We start from the raw sequence: 17,729 nt of genomic DNA on the forward strand, positions 1-17,729 counted from the left end.
GCCTCTCTGCCTACTTGTGATCTCTCTGTCAAATAAATAAATAAAATCTTTAAAAAAAAAAATAAATAAAGACCTTGCATGAAAACTAAGAAAATCTGAGTAAAACATGAACTTTAGTTAATGATAATGTATATTGGTTCATTAAATTGTGACAGATGTACCATACTAATGTAAGATGTTATGAGTAATAGGTTAAATGGCTATGGGGCATATGGGAACACTATGTATCTTTGTAACTTTTCTGGAAATTGAAAATGAATCTAAAATAAGTCTATTAAATTTAGTAGTTCCCTGTCAACCCAGGAACTATCTCAAAAGCATGCAGTATTGTTATAAAGTAACAATAGAAGTATTGTTATAAATCATAGTGCTTTTTTTTTTTTTTTAATAGTTGCAGTCTTCTTTCCTATTTGTACTAGTGGCTTGTATTTACAAATAGGGTCTGTTTTGAAAACTAAGTATCTTGGGCACTTTGCTCTATTAGAGTAGATCATCAGGTATTTGAGTGACTATAGTTTTTAGAGTCTGGAAGGATGCAGAATGCCCGAGAGCTTATCCTTGGTTGCACTGTTGTAGAAATAATGTTAATATAATTGGTGACAATAAAAGGTGATAATATGCCTTTTTATTATGTATGAGAGAAGGTTCAGTGAGATTTTTTTATTTTTTAAAGATTTCATTTATTTGAGAGACAGAGAACAAGGATGAGGGGAAGGAGAAGCAGACTCCCCGGTGAGCAGGGAACCCCCCCCATGTGGGGCTCCATCCCAGGACCCTGAGATTATGACCTGAGCCGAAGGCAGATGCTTAACTGACCAAGCCACCCACTCACCCCTGTTTAGTTTTTTTTTTTTTTTCTTTTAAGGTTTTTAAGTAATCTGTATATCCAGTGTGGGGCTTGAACTCACTACCTGATATCAAGTCATATTCTACTGATTTAGCCAGCTCAATGAGATCTGGTTTTAAGAAAGGGCTCCAATAGGTAGGTAGTTGGATAAGCAGAGTGTTTACAGATAGTTGAAAAAGCCACCCTGATTTGAACAAATAGACTTGCTAAGTTAAAGAAAGCAAAAGAGTGAATTTTATTAATTACCTTTTCGTTTGATTGTGCCTTGTCTTGGTTTTCTGAGGATTTTCATTGATTTCAACAAGTATTTGAGTACATATTATGTTCAAGATATACATATAATAAACTGTAGGAGAGATAAAAGTAAGTCATGACTTCATTTTTAAGAAATGTATAGCTTAGTGACACATTGAAGGACAGATCAGATATCAGGTGAATAACTTTAATACAAGCTCAGTGAGAAGGGACATGGAAAACAAGTAGAGTCAAAGTGGTGTTGAAAGTGCATAGGAACAGAGAAAGGAGGAGATCAGAAAACATTTCACATGGAGATGAGATTTGAATGGATGAGATTTTGAGGGTCATTGGTTAGAATAATAATACTTGAGGTGGGAGGAATATTATGAGTGAAGGCAGGGCAGGCAAGTCCTGGGTTTACATCAGGGGACAAAGAGGCTGGTATTTTAAGTCTAGGGGTGAAGGAGAGGGAAGGCTGGTGTGAGTGAGCAATCTACAGAAAAAGAGAATAGAGCCTGCATTCAGAATGCTTAATAAGCTCACTTACTAGATGACACGTTAGGGCAAGCCATAACTCTTAGTTGTAGTTTCCTTTTCTATGGATATTAGAACATAACTCAGAAACTTTTGTAAGGATCAAGCAAGGGACTGTGTGTGGAAGTTTTTTTGGCACATTATAAAATACTCTAGATGCATTGTTTAAGTGTGAACATCGAAAATGGAAATAGGCAGAGAGATAGGTATATGATACCTGATACTATCTGGCAACTGCCTTAGATGTGTGGAGTGGTCAGGGAGAGGTAAGAGGCATTTGCTTTCTAGATGATTGGAAGGAAGCATGTGGTGCAGTGCACAGAACTAGGAAGGTCAGAAAGAAGAACATCTGGTTCGAGAGGAAAGCTGTCTGATTCAATTTAGAATTAATAAAATTTGAAGTGCTGGGGAGGTATTCAGGTGGGTGTGTGGGTTAGACAGTTGAAATGTGGGCTTGGAGGTTGAGAGAAGAGTGACACTAGACCTGCGCATTGAGACTCGTGAAGTTTCGGGCCACGATCGTGGACGCGGCGTGTCTGAACCACTTCACGCGGGTCAGTGCCGGGAGAGCCAAGCCGGCCAAGACGTGCGCGCTCTGCATCAGCCCGCAGAAGCTGAACTTCGTCCTCTCCGACAAAGTGGCCAGCGGGGGCGTGAGCGTGTGGTGTGAGCTGGAGCAGGAGAACTTCTTCAGTGAATTCCAGGTGGAGGGCGTCTCTGCAGAAAACAACGCCATCTACCTAGAGCTGACCTCGGAAAATCTGTCTCGGGCGTTGAAGACGGCCCAGAATGCCAGAGCCCTGAAGGTCAAGCTGACGAACAAACACTTCCCCTGCCTCACCGTGTCCGTAGAGCTGTTGTCTGTGTCGATCAGTAGCCGCATGGTGACACACGACATCCCCGTTAAGGTTATTCCTAGAAAATTGTGGAAGGATTTGCAAGAACCTACAGTCCCGGACTCCGACGTCAGCGTCTGTCTTCCGGTCTTGAAGACGATGAAGAGCGTCGTGGAGAAAATGAGGAACCTCAGCAATCACCTTATTATCGAAGCAAACCTAAGTGGAGACTTGAACTTGAAAAAAGAAACAGAACTAGTGTGTGTTACAACTCACTTTAAAGACCTGGGGAACCCTCCATTGGCCTCTGAGGACGCCTCCCAGGATCGAGACCCAGCGCAGATGGCTGAAGTGTGCATAGACATCCGGAAGCTCCTGCAGTTCCTCGCTGGGCAGCAAGTGAACCCCACGCGGGCCGTGTGCAACATTGTCAGCAACAAGCTTGTCCATTTTGATTTGCTCCATGAAGACGTGTCCCTGCAGTACTTCATCCCGGCCTTCTCCTAGCCCGCCTCCGGCCACGCGTGTCTGCGCTTTACTCTGCCCCACTGTGATAGTCTAGCTAAAACTGAGTTCATGGAAGACAGCTGGATAAACATACTCCTTTATGTGGAAAAAAAAAAAAAAAGCTAAGTACATGAACTTTGTTACTGACTGAATGCTTGTGTCTGCCCCCTACCTGAATTTTATATGTTGAAGCCCTAATTCCCAATTTGATGGCATTTGAGGGAGGGGCATTTGGGAGGTAATTAAGTCATGAGGGTAGAGCCCTCATGATTGGGATTAGTACACTTAAAGAGACTGAAGAAAGATGATCCTTCTATTGGCCATGTGACCATGCAGCAAGAAGGTGGCTGTCTGCAAAACAGGAAGACAGACGGTCCTTACCAGACATCAGATCTATTGGCCCCTTGATCTTGACTTCCCGGCCTTCAGAACTGTGCAAAATAAATGTTTATGCCACCCAGTGTATGGGATTTGTTACAGCAATGCAAACTAGGGTTCCAGATCAGGTTATCAGAAGACCCCTTTCTTGTTCTCTCTCCCCTTCTTTTTTAAAGATTTTTATTTGACAGAGAAATGGTGAGAGAGGGAATACAAGCAGGGGGGAGTGGGAGAGGGAGGCAGGAAGCCCAGTGTGGGGCTATCCCAGGACCCCGGGATTGTGACCCGAAGCCAAAGGCAGGCACTTAACGCCTGAGCCACCCAGGCGCCCCTCCTTTCTTGCTCTTTAAGATGTTTGCAACTTGGTGGCTTAATTTTATTAGAAAGTTTAGAGTAGAAGTGACAATAATAGCTAACATGTATTGAGTACTTGCTGTGTACTAGGTGCTGTACCAAATGCTTTATGTGTTTCAATTTATTTAATCTTTAAAACACCACTTCAGGGTGGCTCCTAGTAGCCTTCTTTTTACAGGTAGGATATGAAGTGAAGACACATTAAGTAGTTGTTTGGGGTCACAAGTTAGTAAGTAATAGCTCCAGATTCAAATTCATATAGTGCTTATAGCTTAACGCTATACTATGCTGTCTCTGTGAGTGTGTCTAGAAAAAGTAAATAAGAGAAACTTGGGAGTGGGCAGAAAGTGATACAACTTTTCCCAACATATAGAATAGTATTCAGGCTTCATTGCACTATATACTTGTATTTTATAATAAGGTTTTCTCCTCTTGGTGTTCTGATGAAGAAGTAAATTATCATGTGGTTAAATTTAGACATAATCCTATCCATCACTTTGAGCAGCCCTCCGCTGTGTCTGTTTGAATGAAGGTGTTCAGTAGAGAGGAGGCAGTGGCTGCATGTCCAGTGACACCAGCCCAGCGAGTGTTCAGTCTACAGACAGCGTAGGAGGTCCTTAGGTCATGGTGAATTTCCCATCCTTATAAGAGGATCCAGTACTTTTATGTATTTTCATCTCCAAATTGGTGAAAAGAATTTTGTGGAAAGAATGATTTAAAATATAGGGCCGAAATGCTTTCAGAGTGATTCTTACAGTGCTACCTTCTGCCGTGTGCCTGTTATGTGCTGGGAGCCCAGACTACATGCTTTACATTTCTGAACGTGCTGCTTGGCTTTAGCTGAGCCTTTCATTTTTTTTTAACATGTAAACGTACACCAGAGTTTGATTAGTGTGTTTGTAAGAGGGGTTTTACTTTAAAATTACCTCACTAGGGGTGTCTGGGTGGCTCAGTTGGTTAAGTGGCTGCCTTGGGCTCAGGTCATGATCCCAGGGTTCTGGGATTGTGCTCCCTGCTCGGTGGGGAGCCTGCTTTTTCCCTCTCCCTCTGCCTGCCACTCCTCCTGCTTGTGCTGTCTCTCTCTCTCTCTCTGTCAAATAAATAGATAAAATCTTAAAAAGTAAAATAAAATTACCTTACTATAAGGCAGATGTTTACAGTTGTGGCTAAAGCAAGTATTGTATCTGCATTTGTTGTCAGAGTAAATCATTGTTTTTGTACTGAAGTTAACAAACCTGCACTTATATTTTTATTTTTTTTAAAGATTTTTATTTATTTATTTGACAGACAGAGATCACAAGTAGGCAGAGAAGCAGGCAGAGAGAGAGAGGAGGAAGCAGACTCCCTGCTGAGCAGAGAGCCCCGATGCGGGGCTGGATCCCAGGACCCTGGGCTCATGACCTGAGCCGAAGGCAGAGGCTTTAACCCACTGAGCCACCCAGGCGCCCCTGCACTTATATTTTTAAAAGCTTATTTGTACACCCTAATCTTGTTTCAATTTTATTCTGTTAACATATACTTTTTGAGGAAAATTTTTTGACCAAAATCTTACATTTTAAGTTAAAAGAAAAATGTAGTTACTTAAAAGTTGTTTGGTATGAGTGAGCTAGAAAGGTCACTTTTAATTGATTAACTGGAGAACCCATTTTACCTTTGGTGAAATATTTAAATGCTGATAGCTTGGTTTTTTTTTTTTTTTTTTTTTAGTAAGAATATTTACCTCATTGTGATAGATCCTGTATCTTTAAGTATATCCTCTAATAAGCTAATTTAATTAACTGCCTGCCAGATATTAAATATATTAAGTTAAATTTTGCGGCCCACTTTGTTTTGTAATATGCATAAAACAGATGGCCCCAAATTCCTTGATTAAATGGCACTGTGGTAAGATACTTAGTTAAAAGCAGTTCTAACACGATTGTAAACTGTTACAGCTACTGAAAGGGGAAAATTGCTCATTTTTTGTAGAAGTCCCTTTTGCATCGTAGGTTTCTACTGACCATTTTGTGAACTTTTATCAGACCAATAATTGCTTTAACCAGCTTAAGTTCCTTTATATAGGAAGAGCTAACCTGAGAGACTGTTTTATATATATGATGGTTCAAAGTTTGGACTCTGTAATTAGTCTGTTTGAGTTGGCATCTCAACTCTAGTACTTACACTGTAATCTCTGGCAGTCTTTATGCCTGAATCACCATTTCTGCATCTCTAAAATGTAGGTATTAATACCACTTACTTCACAGAGTAGTTGGCGTACACGTGTGCTAGTAAATATTCAGTAATTTCTCCAGTCTTCTTATATTATTTACTAAAATTACATTTTATTAAATGTATTATTTGTAAATGGACTTTTAGTGTTTGAAGAAATGTTTTCTTGTCAATAAATATATTTGCGTAATTTTAATGGATGTGTAATAATATTTCAACATTCTACTTGTCGTCCTTAACTGTTTCATTATTATGCTCAGAGGGTTGTAGTTGATGCTTCTGCTCATTGCAACATTTTGTAATAATGCTCTTGTTTGTGAATTGTTTAGTGCTCCTGTTTCAAGCCACAGTAACTAAAATGTGTACTTACCAAAATTTGTGTGTGAGTTTTTTGTGGGTCTTAAATTTCATTTTCATCCCATGTGTAGGAGTTGAAGTAGTAGTTGTTTCTTAGAGCAGAAAGATCTAAATTGTCATCATGTGCCAGCGATTAGGAAGAGTGCATATTAGTAAACATTTTTAAAGCACTAGGCCTTTTTGTTGGAATATGTATAGGAGTGTTATCCTGAACTTCAGTTTTATTTTACTGTGATAATGTAAGTTCAAAGAAAATCCAAAGGAATCTACTGTTTTCAAAAATAGTCAATACAACTTTTGAGTTGCAGGAACAGTATTATAAAATCTGTTTTCATGGGGCGACAGAAGACGGGATGTCTGAGTGGTTTTTTTCTTTCTCTCAAGCAGTCTCATTCCAATCAGCAGTGTAATTGGAATGCAGCTCCAATCTGGAGGAGGAAGGGGAATTTTTGGCAAGAAGATACTGAACAGTTGGGAGTTTTATTCAGATTAAGCATAGACAGCCATTCATTATGAGTACAACTCAGTAAGAACAGCAATACCATTCTGTTTCTACAGCTGGGATTTTCTCTGATATGCTACATTGTGTGTTGCATGTAGATTACTCTAATCCAACCATAAAAAGAAATTATTGACTGAAATGTTAATATTTATTGCATCTGCACTTCTGCAAATGGTTCTCTCCAATCACTTCAAATTGGTCGCCTCAAGTCAAAGATACTAACGGAGATTTTTGCAAAATTTAAAATTGTTTCTTGAGAAAACAACAAAAAAGGATCATTGATGGCATAATATTTGAATTATACCTGACCTGCAAGCTCTGAGGGCAAAGTACTGTTTAAATACTAAGGATTATTTAAATAGTATTTAAATACAGAGTACCATTTAAATACTATTTAAGTACAGAGTATTTATCCTTATATCTGCAGAATCTGTCCTAGCACTTGGCTCAAAGTAGTTCCTTAGAAAATGGTGAAAGAGTGAATGATTTAGGGGGATGCCTGAGTGGCTTATTTGGTTAAGTGTCTGCCTTCAGCTCAGGTCAGGATCCCACGGTCCTGGGATTGAGTCCTTCCTGCATTGGGCTCCTTGCTCAGCAGGGAGCCTGCTTCTCCCTCTGCCGCTGCTCCCCCTGCTTGTGCTTTTTCTCCCTCTCTCAAATAAAGAAGTAAAATCTTTTTTTTTTTTTTTAAAGATTTATTTATTTGACAGACCTCACAAGTAGGCAGAGAGGCAGGCAGAGAGAGAGAGGAGGAACCACTGAGCAGAGAGCCTGATGCGGGGCTCCATCCCAGGACCCTGGGATCATGACCTGAGCCGAAGTCAGAGGCTTTAACCCACTGAGCCACCCAGGCGCCCCATAAATAAGTAAAATCTTAAACAAAACAAAACAAAAAACAATGATGAACTTAGAGGCCAATCTAGAACTCAGGTGGAAGGATAGTTCTGAGGAATGTTTTAAGGATATTCTGGAATGGTATTAGGAGGAGAGGAAATATATGGGAAGACTTAATCATATTTGTAAAAAGATCACATTGGATCCATTGTGGAGAACTGACTGGAGTGTTGAGGCTTGAGGCAGGGGACTGATTTGGGGACTGGTTGTGGTGGCCTAGATTAGTTGATGGTGGGCTGGACGAGGGTGGTGGCATTGTTAATAGAAGTGGACAGATGAAGGATATTTGAGAGGCAGATTTGATTAGAATTGGTATTTGCCAGGAGGTGGGAAGGGGGAGGAGTAGTGAAAGTGGCTGTGGAGGTTTTTGACTGGAGCAGTGGAGTGAAAAGCAAGGTTATTTATGGAAAGAAAGTAAACTGGAAGAGCAGTTTTTGGGGAGGACGCGATGGTGATTTTATTTTGGGGCCCTGTGTGGATGTGAAGTTTAGGAGAGAGTTAAGATTGTTGTCAATCCTAACTTTAAATTTAGGTGTCACCAGAATGCTAAAGGCCAGGTATAACGTATGAAAGGTAGCTCTTCATATTTATTTTTTGAGAGGGGAAGAAGAGCTTTGTCAGTCTGTTAGGCTGTGAGTTTTCTCCTAGGAAAAATGTGGGTTCTTTCCCCAGAAAAGTACACATGCATATAACAGTTTATGTATAATTCCAAAGATGGGCTTCTGTGCTCCTCAGGTTATAGAGTAAAAGAAGAGGATCTTAGGCCAAAAATCCTGACGAACCTCAATTTCCATGGGCGGAGTATAGGAAAAAGATTAAACAAAGAGGTTTGAGAATGAATTTTATGCCTGGTATAAAACCAGGTGAATGTGCTGTTGAACAGAAACCAAAAGAAAAGAGGGGTTCCAGAAGCAGGAGTGATGGCAACTTCTTCTCAGAGGTCAGGGGTGATAATGAATGAAAGTTGTCCATCGGATGGATTTAGTAATGGAAAAGCCATGTAGGGGAAATGGTGAGCGAGAAAGCGAAATTGCAGTGAATTAAGGCATTAGTGGGAAGTGAATAAGTGAAGTCTCTCTAAATTTACTTGTTCAGAGTTCTTATGTATGGATGTTGTACTTTGTCAGGTGCTTTTTCTGCATCTGTTGAGGTGATCATATGGTTTTGATCCTTTCTCTTGTTAATGTGATTAATCCTATTGATTGATTTGTGAATATTGAACTGCCTGCCCCTTGTATCCCTGGGATAAATCCCACTTGATTGTGGTAAATGATTTTTTTAAATACAATGTTGGATTGGGTTTCCTAATATGTTGTTGGGGATTTTTGCATCTCTGTTCTTCAGAGATATTGGCCTATGGTATTCTTTTTATATAGTGTTTTTGTCTGGTTTTAGTACCAGGATAACACCAGCCTTACAGAATGAATTTGGTAGCTTTCCTTTTGTTTTTTGGAATAGTTCGAGAAGAACTTTTCTTAAAATGTTTGATAGAGGGGTGCCTGGGTGGCTCTGTTGTTAAGTGTCTGCCTTTGGCTCAGGTCATGATCCCAGAATCCTGGGATCCGGCCCCGTGTTGGGCTCCCTGCTCGGCAGGAAGCCTGCTTCTCCCTCTCCTACTCCCCTTGCTTGTGTTCCCTCTCTCACTGTATATCTGTCAAATAAATAAAAATCTTAAAAAAAAAAAAGAAGACAACTGGGGTTTGGTATGTATAAATAAATAGATAGAATTCACCCGTGAAGCTGTCTTGTCCTGGATTTCTGTTCGTTGGAAGCTTTTAGATTATCATCAAAATTTGATTATTTTGATTGTTGTTAATTTTATCAGTACTTCATCTGTTCAGATTTTCTGTTTCTTCCTGATTCGGTGTTGGAAGCTTCTTTGTTTCCAGGAATTTATCCATTTCTTCTAGGTTGTCCGGTTTGTTGGCATAACAGATTTCGTAATATTCTCTTATAATCCTTTGTGTTTCTCTGGTGTTTGTTGTTATCTAACTCCAGGATTTCTTATTTTATTTATTTGAATCTTCTCTTTTTCTTGATGAATCTGGTTAAAGTTTTATCCAGACAAAATAAAATAAAATTTTGCTTATTTTTTTCAAAGAACTAGCTCCCAGTTTCCTTGAGCTTTTCTCTTGTTTTTTGTTGTTGTTGTTTGTTTTTTAGTTTCTATTTCATTGATTTCTGCTCTTTATTTCCTTCTTTTGGTAGACTTTGGACTTTGTTCTTCTTTTCTAGTTCCTTTACATATAAGGTTAGGTTGTATGTTTACTTTTCTTATTTCTGGAGATCGGCCTGTATTGCTATAAACTTCCCTCTTAGAACATCTTTTGTTGCATCCCAAAGTTTTGGACTGTGTATTTTCACTTTAATTTGTCTCCATGTATTTTTTAATTTCCTCTTTGATTTCTTGGTTGACCCATTAATTATTTAGTAGCATATTATTTGGCCTCCATATTTTTGTGTTCTTTCCAGACTTTTTTCTTGTGATTGATTGCTGTTGTGTTAGGAAAAAATACATATGATTTCAGTCTTTTTGAATTTCTTGAGCCCTGTTTTGTGACCTAACTTGTGATCTGTCCTGGAGAATGTTCCATGTGTACTGGAAGGCATGTGTATTCAAATGAAATGTTCTGTGTATACCTATTAGGTCCCTCTGGTCCTGAGGGGGGGAAAATTAAGAGCTTTTCCTCTAAAATCAGGAAAAGACAAAGATGTCTACTCCTACCACTTTTATTCAGTATTAGCACTGAAGGTCCTAGCTCCTTGCTGCAGCAATCAGACAAGAAAAAGGAATAAAAGGTAAATTGGTAAGGAAAAAGTAAAACTTTGGCTATTTGCAGATGACATGATACTATATGCAGAAAATCCTAAGGATTCCACCAAAAAACTCCTAGAACTGATAAATGAATTCAGTAAAGTTGCAGGATAAAAACCAATATACAGAAATCCATTGCATTTCTATACAGTAATGATGAAGTAGGAGAAAGAGAAATTAGTAAAATAATCCCATTTATAATTGTACCAAGAAGAATAAAATACCTATGAATAAACTTAACCAAGGAGGTGAAAGACCTGTATTCCCCGAAACTGAAAAACACTGGTGGAAGAAATTGAAAATGACACAACAAAATGGAAAGATATTCCATGTTCATGGATTGTAAGAACTGATATTAAAAGAATATATATGCATACTACCCAAAGCAATCCAAAGGTTTTTTGCAATCTCTATTAAAATACCAACATTTTTCATAGAACTAGAACAAATGATACTAAAATTTTTGCGGAACCGCAAAAGACCCTGAATAGTCAAAGCAATCTTGAGAAAGAAGAATAAAAATGGAGGGGGTATTACAGTCCCAGATTTCAAGATAAATATACTACAAAGCTGTAATAATTAAAACAGTATGGTACCACAAGATAGACACATAGATAAAAGGAACAGAATAGAGAGCCCTGAAATAAACTCACACTGATAATGGTCAACTAATTTGTGACAGTCTCTTTAACAAATGGTGCTAGGAAAACTGGACAGCCACATGCAAAAGAATGAAACTGGGCCGCTTTCTAATACCACATTCAAAAATAGAGTGGATTACAGACCCTAAATGTGAGACCAGAAACCATAAAACTCCTGGAAGAAAACATAGACAGTAATTTTGACACTGACCATGAAAAACATTTTTTCTAGGTATGTCTTCTCAGGCAAGGGAAAGAAAAGCAAAGTTAAATTTGTGGGAGTATACCAAAATAAAAAGCTTTTGCCCAGCCACAGAAACCATCAGCAAAACAAAAAGGCATCCTACTGAATGGGAGAAAATATTTGCAAATGACAGATTTGATAAGGGTTAATATGTAAAATATATAAAAAACTTATACAACTCAACATGCAAAAAACCACAAATAATTCTGTTCAATGGGCAGAGGACCTGAATAGACATTTTTCCAAAGAAGACATGCAGATGGCCAATAGATACATGAAAAGATGCTCAGTATCCCTAACCATCAGGGAAATGTAAATGAAAACCATAATGAGATATCACCTAATACCTGTCAGAATGGCTGGAATCAAAAGGACAAGAAATAACGAGTGTTGGTGAGGATGTGGAGAAAAAGGAATCCTCATGCTTTGTTGGTAGAATGCAGCCACTATAGAAAACAGTATGGAAGTTTCTCAAAAAAATTAAAAATAGAATTACCATATGATCTGGTAATTCCACAACTGGGTATTTACCCAAAGAAAATGGAAATACTAATTTGAAAAGACATATGCACACCTATGTTTATTACAGCATTATTTACAATAGCTAAGATATGGAAGCAACCCAAGTGTTCATTGATAGATGAACAGATAAAGATGCATGATGGAATATTACTCAGCCATAAAAAAGAATGAGCTCTTGCCATCTGCAACAACATGGATGGACCTGGAAGGTTTAATGCTAAATGAAATAAGCCAGAGAAAGATACCATGATTTCACTCATGTAGAATTTAAGAAATAAATAAATGAACAAACAGAAAAAAGAAAAACCCAATCAGATTCTTAACAAACTGGTGGTTGCCTGAGGGGAGGTAGGTGGGGAAAGGAAATAGATAAAGGGGATTAAGAGTGATCCTGATGACCACTGAATCATTATATTCACCTGAAACAAAGATAACGCTGTATGTTGTTATACTTCCATTTAAAAAAATAATTAATGCAGGTATAAATGGAAATAAAATAAAAAACAATACTTTAAAAATAATATGAAATATATATTAATATATATTGGTAGTTAACATTTAAATAATACTGTGATAATAAAAGTTCTGGATCCAAAAGAAAAATGGAGTCACAAAATATAGACAGTTCTTTAAGTAGTTTCATTATGAAGGAGAAGAGATAGGATGATGTCTGGAGGGATGTTTAAATGCTGACAAGGATTTGTCAGTAGAGGAGATGAGAGACCAGGTCCCTGAGAAAGTGGTGGGTTGAATATGAGATCCAGAGCACAGGAGGAGGAAGGACAGTGTTAGACAGGAGGGTGGACATTGTAAGTGGAAGCAAGACAAAAAGAATGAGTATCAAAACATGTTTGTAGGGTTAGTGATAAGAAGTTGGAGAATTCACATTTTTTTCTGTTTCTCTAAAGTAGGATGTGAAATCATTTCATTTCTGGAATCATAGGATCTTGGTTAAAAAAACTATTACCTCATCAGTCCTGAAGATTATAATTTGGATTCATGGATGTGTTGTATATGTATTGATCCTGAGTATTCTATTCAGTTTATGTGATGATAACGAAGGCTCAGGGAGAAGTTCTTTTAAATCCAGTTTGTGATTTGGTACTCTTAGTTATGGCCCTTAGTTTTCATGATTGAATTTTTACGTTTTTAAAAAATAAAACTGTTTCTAAGACAGGGTCCAAGAAACTCTGACTAGTAAAGCAGTATCTTGTGCTTACTTAATAATTTTTTTCATTTGCCACTGAGATCTGTCTTCAAAATGATTTTTATTTGAACTTTTAAAGTGATTATATTTTGACTTATTGCCGGTTTGTTATGTTAAATGACCTTTATATACTAAACTTTAAATAGTTGTAATTTATTGAACAGACCATTTAAACTGAGTAGAAGTGGGTAGAAGTTAACCAAACATTATATTTACAGATATTTTATAAATTAGAAACATGTGGAAATTGATATTTTCCCTTCACTTGTAATAAGCTTGAATTAAAGAAGTTAAGTTTGATTCAACATAAGCAGGAATTTTTAATTAACATAATCACATACAATAAAATTCACCCCTTTAGAGTGTGCAGTTCAGTGCTTTTAATATATTGACAAGGTTGTGCGTCCATCTCCATAAAAATAATAATACAAGGTAATACAGAGAATGTGAATTTGGGATATCTAGCTCAATATATTAACTTTCAATTTTTGGTAGATATAATAATCTGTCTTGTCACTAGCTGATGATTTAGGAGAAGGTAATTTATCTCCTGTAAAATTTCTGTGGAGTTAGATGAAGAGTAAATCACAGAATGTTATTTTAAAAAAATCTCATATCAAGAAAGCTCTATCTTATTTATGGTACATACAAAATTATGATCAGTACAGAATCATTTCATTTTAAAAATATGTCAACCTGAATTTACATATTTCCTTCTTAGAACTGTTTTCCCCTTTCACTGAGCTCCTCTGAGATAAATCTTGATGGAAGATTGATTGGAAGTCGATCTTTATCAGAATATCAGATTAAAAACTTTCTGGCCCTCAGCTGTTACTGGTGATCATTGCTGAAGTTGCAACCCTGGTTCAGCTGTCTTTTGCTAGTCTTTAATAAAAATTTGTGATCATATTTCATACTTTGCTGTAGTTAGTGTTTAATTATTGTTCACTGGTGTTTTTAGTGTTTTAAAATGAACCTTTTCACAGTGCAGTCTTAACCATTTTAATTCTTTCCATGTATTTTTTTGTTTCCTTTACAGTACTCTGTGCAAAAAACTTGGTGAAAAAGGATTTTTTCCGTAAGTAAATTAACTTTAAATCTTGTATGTTGTATGTAGACTTTTTGGATAACATTTTCAGAATTGTCTGGCTTAGTGAGTTCTCTATTAAGAAATCTACTCAGTACTGTTTTATGAATGCTTTGGTTCAGAGCCTTTTGGCAATACTTTTTTTTTTTTTTTTTAAAGAGGATTTTGTGCCTTTTTTAGCTTTTAGTCCCTTTCCTTTTATCTACCCTCCCACATATTTGTGTGAAATATGTGTAAGTGTGTCTATGAGGTATGTGTAAAGAATATTGAAGGTGTGCATATAGTACTAGGTTTCTAGAAAAGTAGAGATTGTTTTGTAAACACTTCTTTTTCTTTTCTAACATTTTATAGGAAATTTTATTCAGACAGTCATTCCTTGGAAAGTAGAGAAGTCATTCAGCCTGCTTGGAATTTCCAGAGTGTGTAGGAAAGAAATCTCTGCCACATTCGATCATAGATGCTCTGTGTCTCAGACTCCAAAGCAGACATTTGGTTCCCATATTTGCAAGTCTCTTTGCCAATAAGTTGTCAAATTTTTTTGGTGGCTTTATTTAGGATTAAGTTTTGTGAGGGAGGATTGGGAAGAACCCCTCCCATGTGTTTAGAATCTTTACCCTGTATAATACCATATTTCATAATAGCTTTAAATTACCGAGTAAAGAAAATTCAAAAATATATAAATGAGTAAAAATTATACAATTTTTAGTAAAGAACTCTAAGCCAATAAAATTTTATATGTAAAATATTTGAAATTACAAATTGAGAAGTTTCATTAAATTTTAAAATTCAAATTCTACCATCCAGCAAAAACTAGCTATATGTGCTAATTTAATATGATACTACTTAATTTTCAGGGGTTTGATTAAAAGAATTAATAAGCTCTTGATGCATTTTAAAATCATACTTAATTCATTTCACTTGAAATTTTCTTTTAAAATTTCTAGAGAAAACCAGAATTAAAGTTTGTAAAAGAACATCTTATAAACCTTTCTGTCATTAGAAAATTTTCTGGTGTCTGTGTTTATATGGAAAAGGAGTTAAATAGGATAATTTGGGACATAGTTAAGAAAGTTTTAAGTAGTCTCCAATTTATGCACCATGTGCCCTCCACACTACTGCATGTCCCAGCAGCAGAGACCACTGGCCTCTCTCCATGCTGCCACCACATAATACATTCGCAGGCTTTTGCTGAACTACCTATTTCATCCCTGTCACTAATAACGTAGCAACCTATGTATCCTCTTTTATACCCTTTTTTTCTTTTTAAGATTTTATTTATTTATTTGACAGAGAGAGAGAGAAAACAAGCACAAGCAGGGGGAATGGTAGGTAGTGGGCTCCCTGCTGAGCAAGGAGCCTGCTATGGGGCTGGATTCCAGGACCCTGGGATCATGACCTGAGCCAAAGGCATCCGCTTAACTGACTGTGCCACCCAGGCAACTCTCTTTTTTACTCTTCTTAAAGGTTGGTTTGAGGTAGGATTTATTCTAGTAGGACTGCAGAGTGGCAAATAGGATCAGATAGGCAAGTGACAAGGAAAAAAGGGAGGAGAGTGAGGAATTGCCTACGCTTACAGTTGCTTCTGCACTCTCCGAGACATCTGCTCTGGTTTTAAAGATAAAATCTGTTTTGTCTCCCAACCTTCCTTCCCAAGTTTGTTCTTTCTTCCAAAGTCCCAAGACACATCTTCTCCAATAACTATCCAGATAACCTTGTCTCAGTTTTCTGAGAAAATCTAGAGGAATCTTGCTTTAATTTTTGATAAACCTCGGAGAGCCAATTATTATCACTTATTTGATCTTTATCTGCCCTTAAGTTGTAGGTAGGGAAAGAAGAAGGAGTTCCTTCTTGAATTCTTTCTCTTTTTCATTGGTATAGGTGTAAATGTTAATAAAAATTCATAAAGAATTGTGAATTTGCTCCAGGGATAAGAAAATTAGGGGAAACTATGTGATTACATTTAAAACCAGAATGGAAGAAACACTTGATGGTTCTGGAAAGGGAAATAGGAAAGCCAATCCTGAGGCCTTCAGAAGACACTCAGCCAGGGGTGGGCCATCTCTCGGGTTCACAGTGGGAACAGCCTCTGCTGTGGTAGATTTACATCTTTGGTCTGTTTATAAGTTGAGGGTTGCCCACATTAATTCCAGAGAAAGAATTATGATACTCCCTAAATCTCTTGAAATTTGAGTGGGAGTGTCTATTGATCAGAGTGCAATTATCATTGACACCAAAATGTAAAGTGTTTGTAATGAGGTTTAAATCATGTTGAATGAGAAGAGTAAATTTTAATATCAAGCTTGACTATATAGACTGATGAACTATGTATGTGTGTATATATTTAATTATAGGAAAAAAATACAAAGCCAAGTGTTGTAATTTGTATAATTTGAGATAATACTATTTATCTTGGGTATCTACCCTTGCTAAAAAAAAGTTTTTGCTAATTCGTTTTTTAGAATTGTTTGCAAGCTTATTGGCTTTAAAAAATAAGTTCCTTGGGTGCCTGAGTGGCTCAGTGGGTTAAGCCTCTGCCTTTGGCTCAGGTCATGATCTCAGGGTCCTGGGATCAAGTCCCGCATCGGGCTCTCTGCTCGGCAGGGAGCCTGCTTCTCCCTCTCTCTGCCTGCCTCTCTGCCTACTTTGATCTCTGTCTGTCAAATAAATAAAGTCTTAAAAAAAAAGAAGTTCCTTCCCCTTCCCCCACAATTTTAGAAGGAAAAGTTTCTCAACATATAGGAACATGTAGAGAGTTTTATAGTGAATATCCACCATCTGGATTCTACCATTAAGTTTGTCACATACCTGTTTATCCATTATCTGTTTTTTAAAGTAGGTTTTCTTTTTTAAAAGATTTTATTTATTTATTTATTTATTTGAGAGAGAGAGAGATTGAGAGGGAGAGAGAGAAACAGACTCCTTGGTGAGCAGAGAGCCTGATGCAGGGCTGGATCCCAGCATCATGAGATCATGACCTGAGCCTAAGGCAGACACTTAGCAGACTCAGCCACCCAGGTGCCCCAAGAATGTTTTCATTTGTATATTTTTTTCTCTTTTATGCAACATTTAAATAAAAGATTTGTGTGTAAGCTATTGTGTTAAGGTGCTGTATGTAAGGGCCAAATTGAAGTCACTTGAAACCAAGATGGTTGGTGATCCCCCCCCCCCCAATCAAAAATTAAAGCTATAGGGGCACCTGGATGGCTCACTTGGTTGAGTGTTAGACTCTTGATCTCAGATCTTGATCTTACGGTCATGAGTTCAAGCCCTGAGACTGAGCTTCGTGCTGGCCATGGAGCCTACTTAAAAAACAACAGCAACAACTTTGTTTTCTCTGGAAAGTAGCACACTTCTAAGTTGAAGATTTTGTTTCATTATTATTTGCAGTCCAAATACATTTGTATATCGAAAAAGTCTTGAGCTTTAGCTATTTTTACATGACTCAGAAGTGAAGGGGATAATTGAGAAATTTTTAAAAATACAGAAACTACTTTAGCCGCTTTATATTTACCACTAGGGGTCTCACTCACGCCAGAAAGCTTGATAGCTTTTGACTACT

The 17,729-nt window shown here is 37.4% G+C and overlaps 2 protein-coding genes across 2 annotated transcripts in view; both read left to right on the top strand.

The window, feature by feature from the left end:
- SMURF2 (SMAD specific E3 ubiquitin protein ligase 2) overlaps window positions 1–17,729 on the top strand; it is a 121,510-nt gene that overhangs the window by 49,315 nt on the left and 54,466 nt on the right. The window contains exon 2 of the mRNA XM_032870820.1: window positions 14,123–14,161. Within this exon, the coding sequence (XP_032726711.1) occupies window positions 14,123–14,161 (39 nt within the window). The remainder of the gene's footprint in view (window positions 1–14,122; window positions 14,162–17,729) is intronic.
- On the top strand, window positions 320–2,997 carry LOC116875480 (checkpoint protein HUS1-like). Its single transcript, XM_032871041.1, has 2 exons — window positions 320–337; window positions 2,125–2,997. The coding sequence occupies exons 1-2, from the start codon at window positions 320–322 to the stop codon at window positions 2,959–2,961; spliced, it is 855 nt and encodes a 284-aa protein (XP_032726932.1). The 3' UTR covers window positions 2,962–2,997.

Source organism: Lontra canadensis, unplaced genomic scaffold (genome assembly GCF_010015895.1).
Source record: "Lontra canadensis isolate GAN:19392208 unplaced genomic scaffold, GSC_riverotter_1.0 scaffold41, whole genome shotgun sequence".
NCBI classification, from domain to species: domain Eukaryota; kingdom Metazoa; phylum Chordata; class Mammalia; order Carnivora; family Mustelidae; genus Lontra; species Lontra canadensis.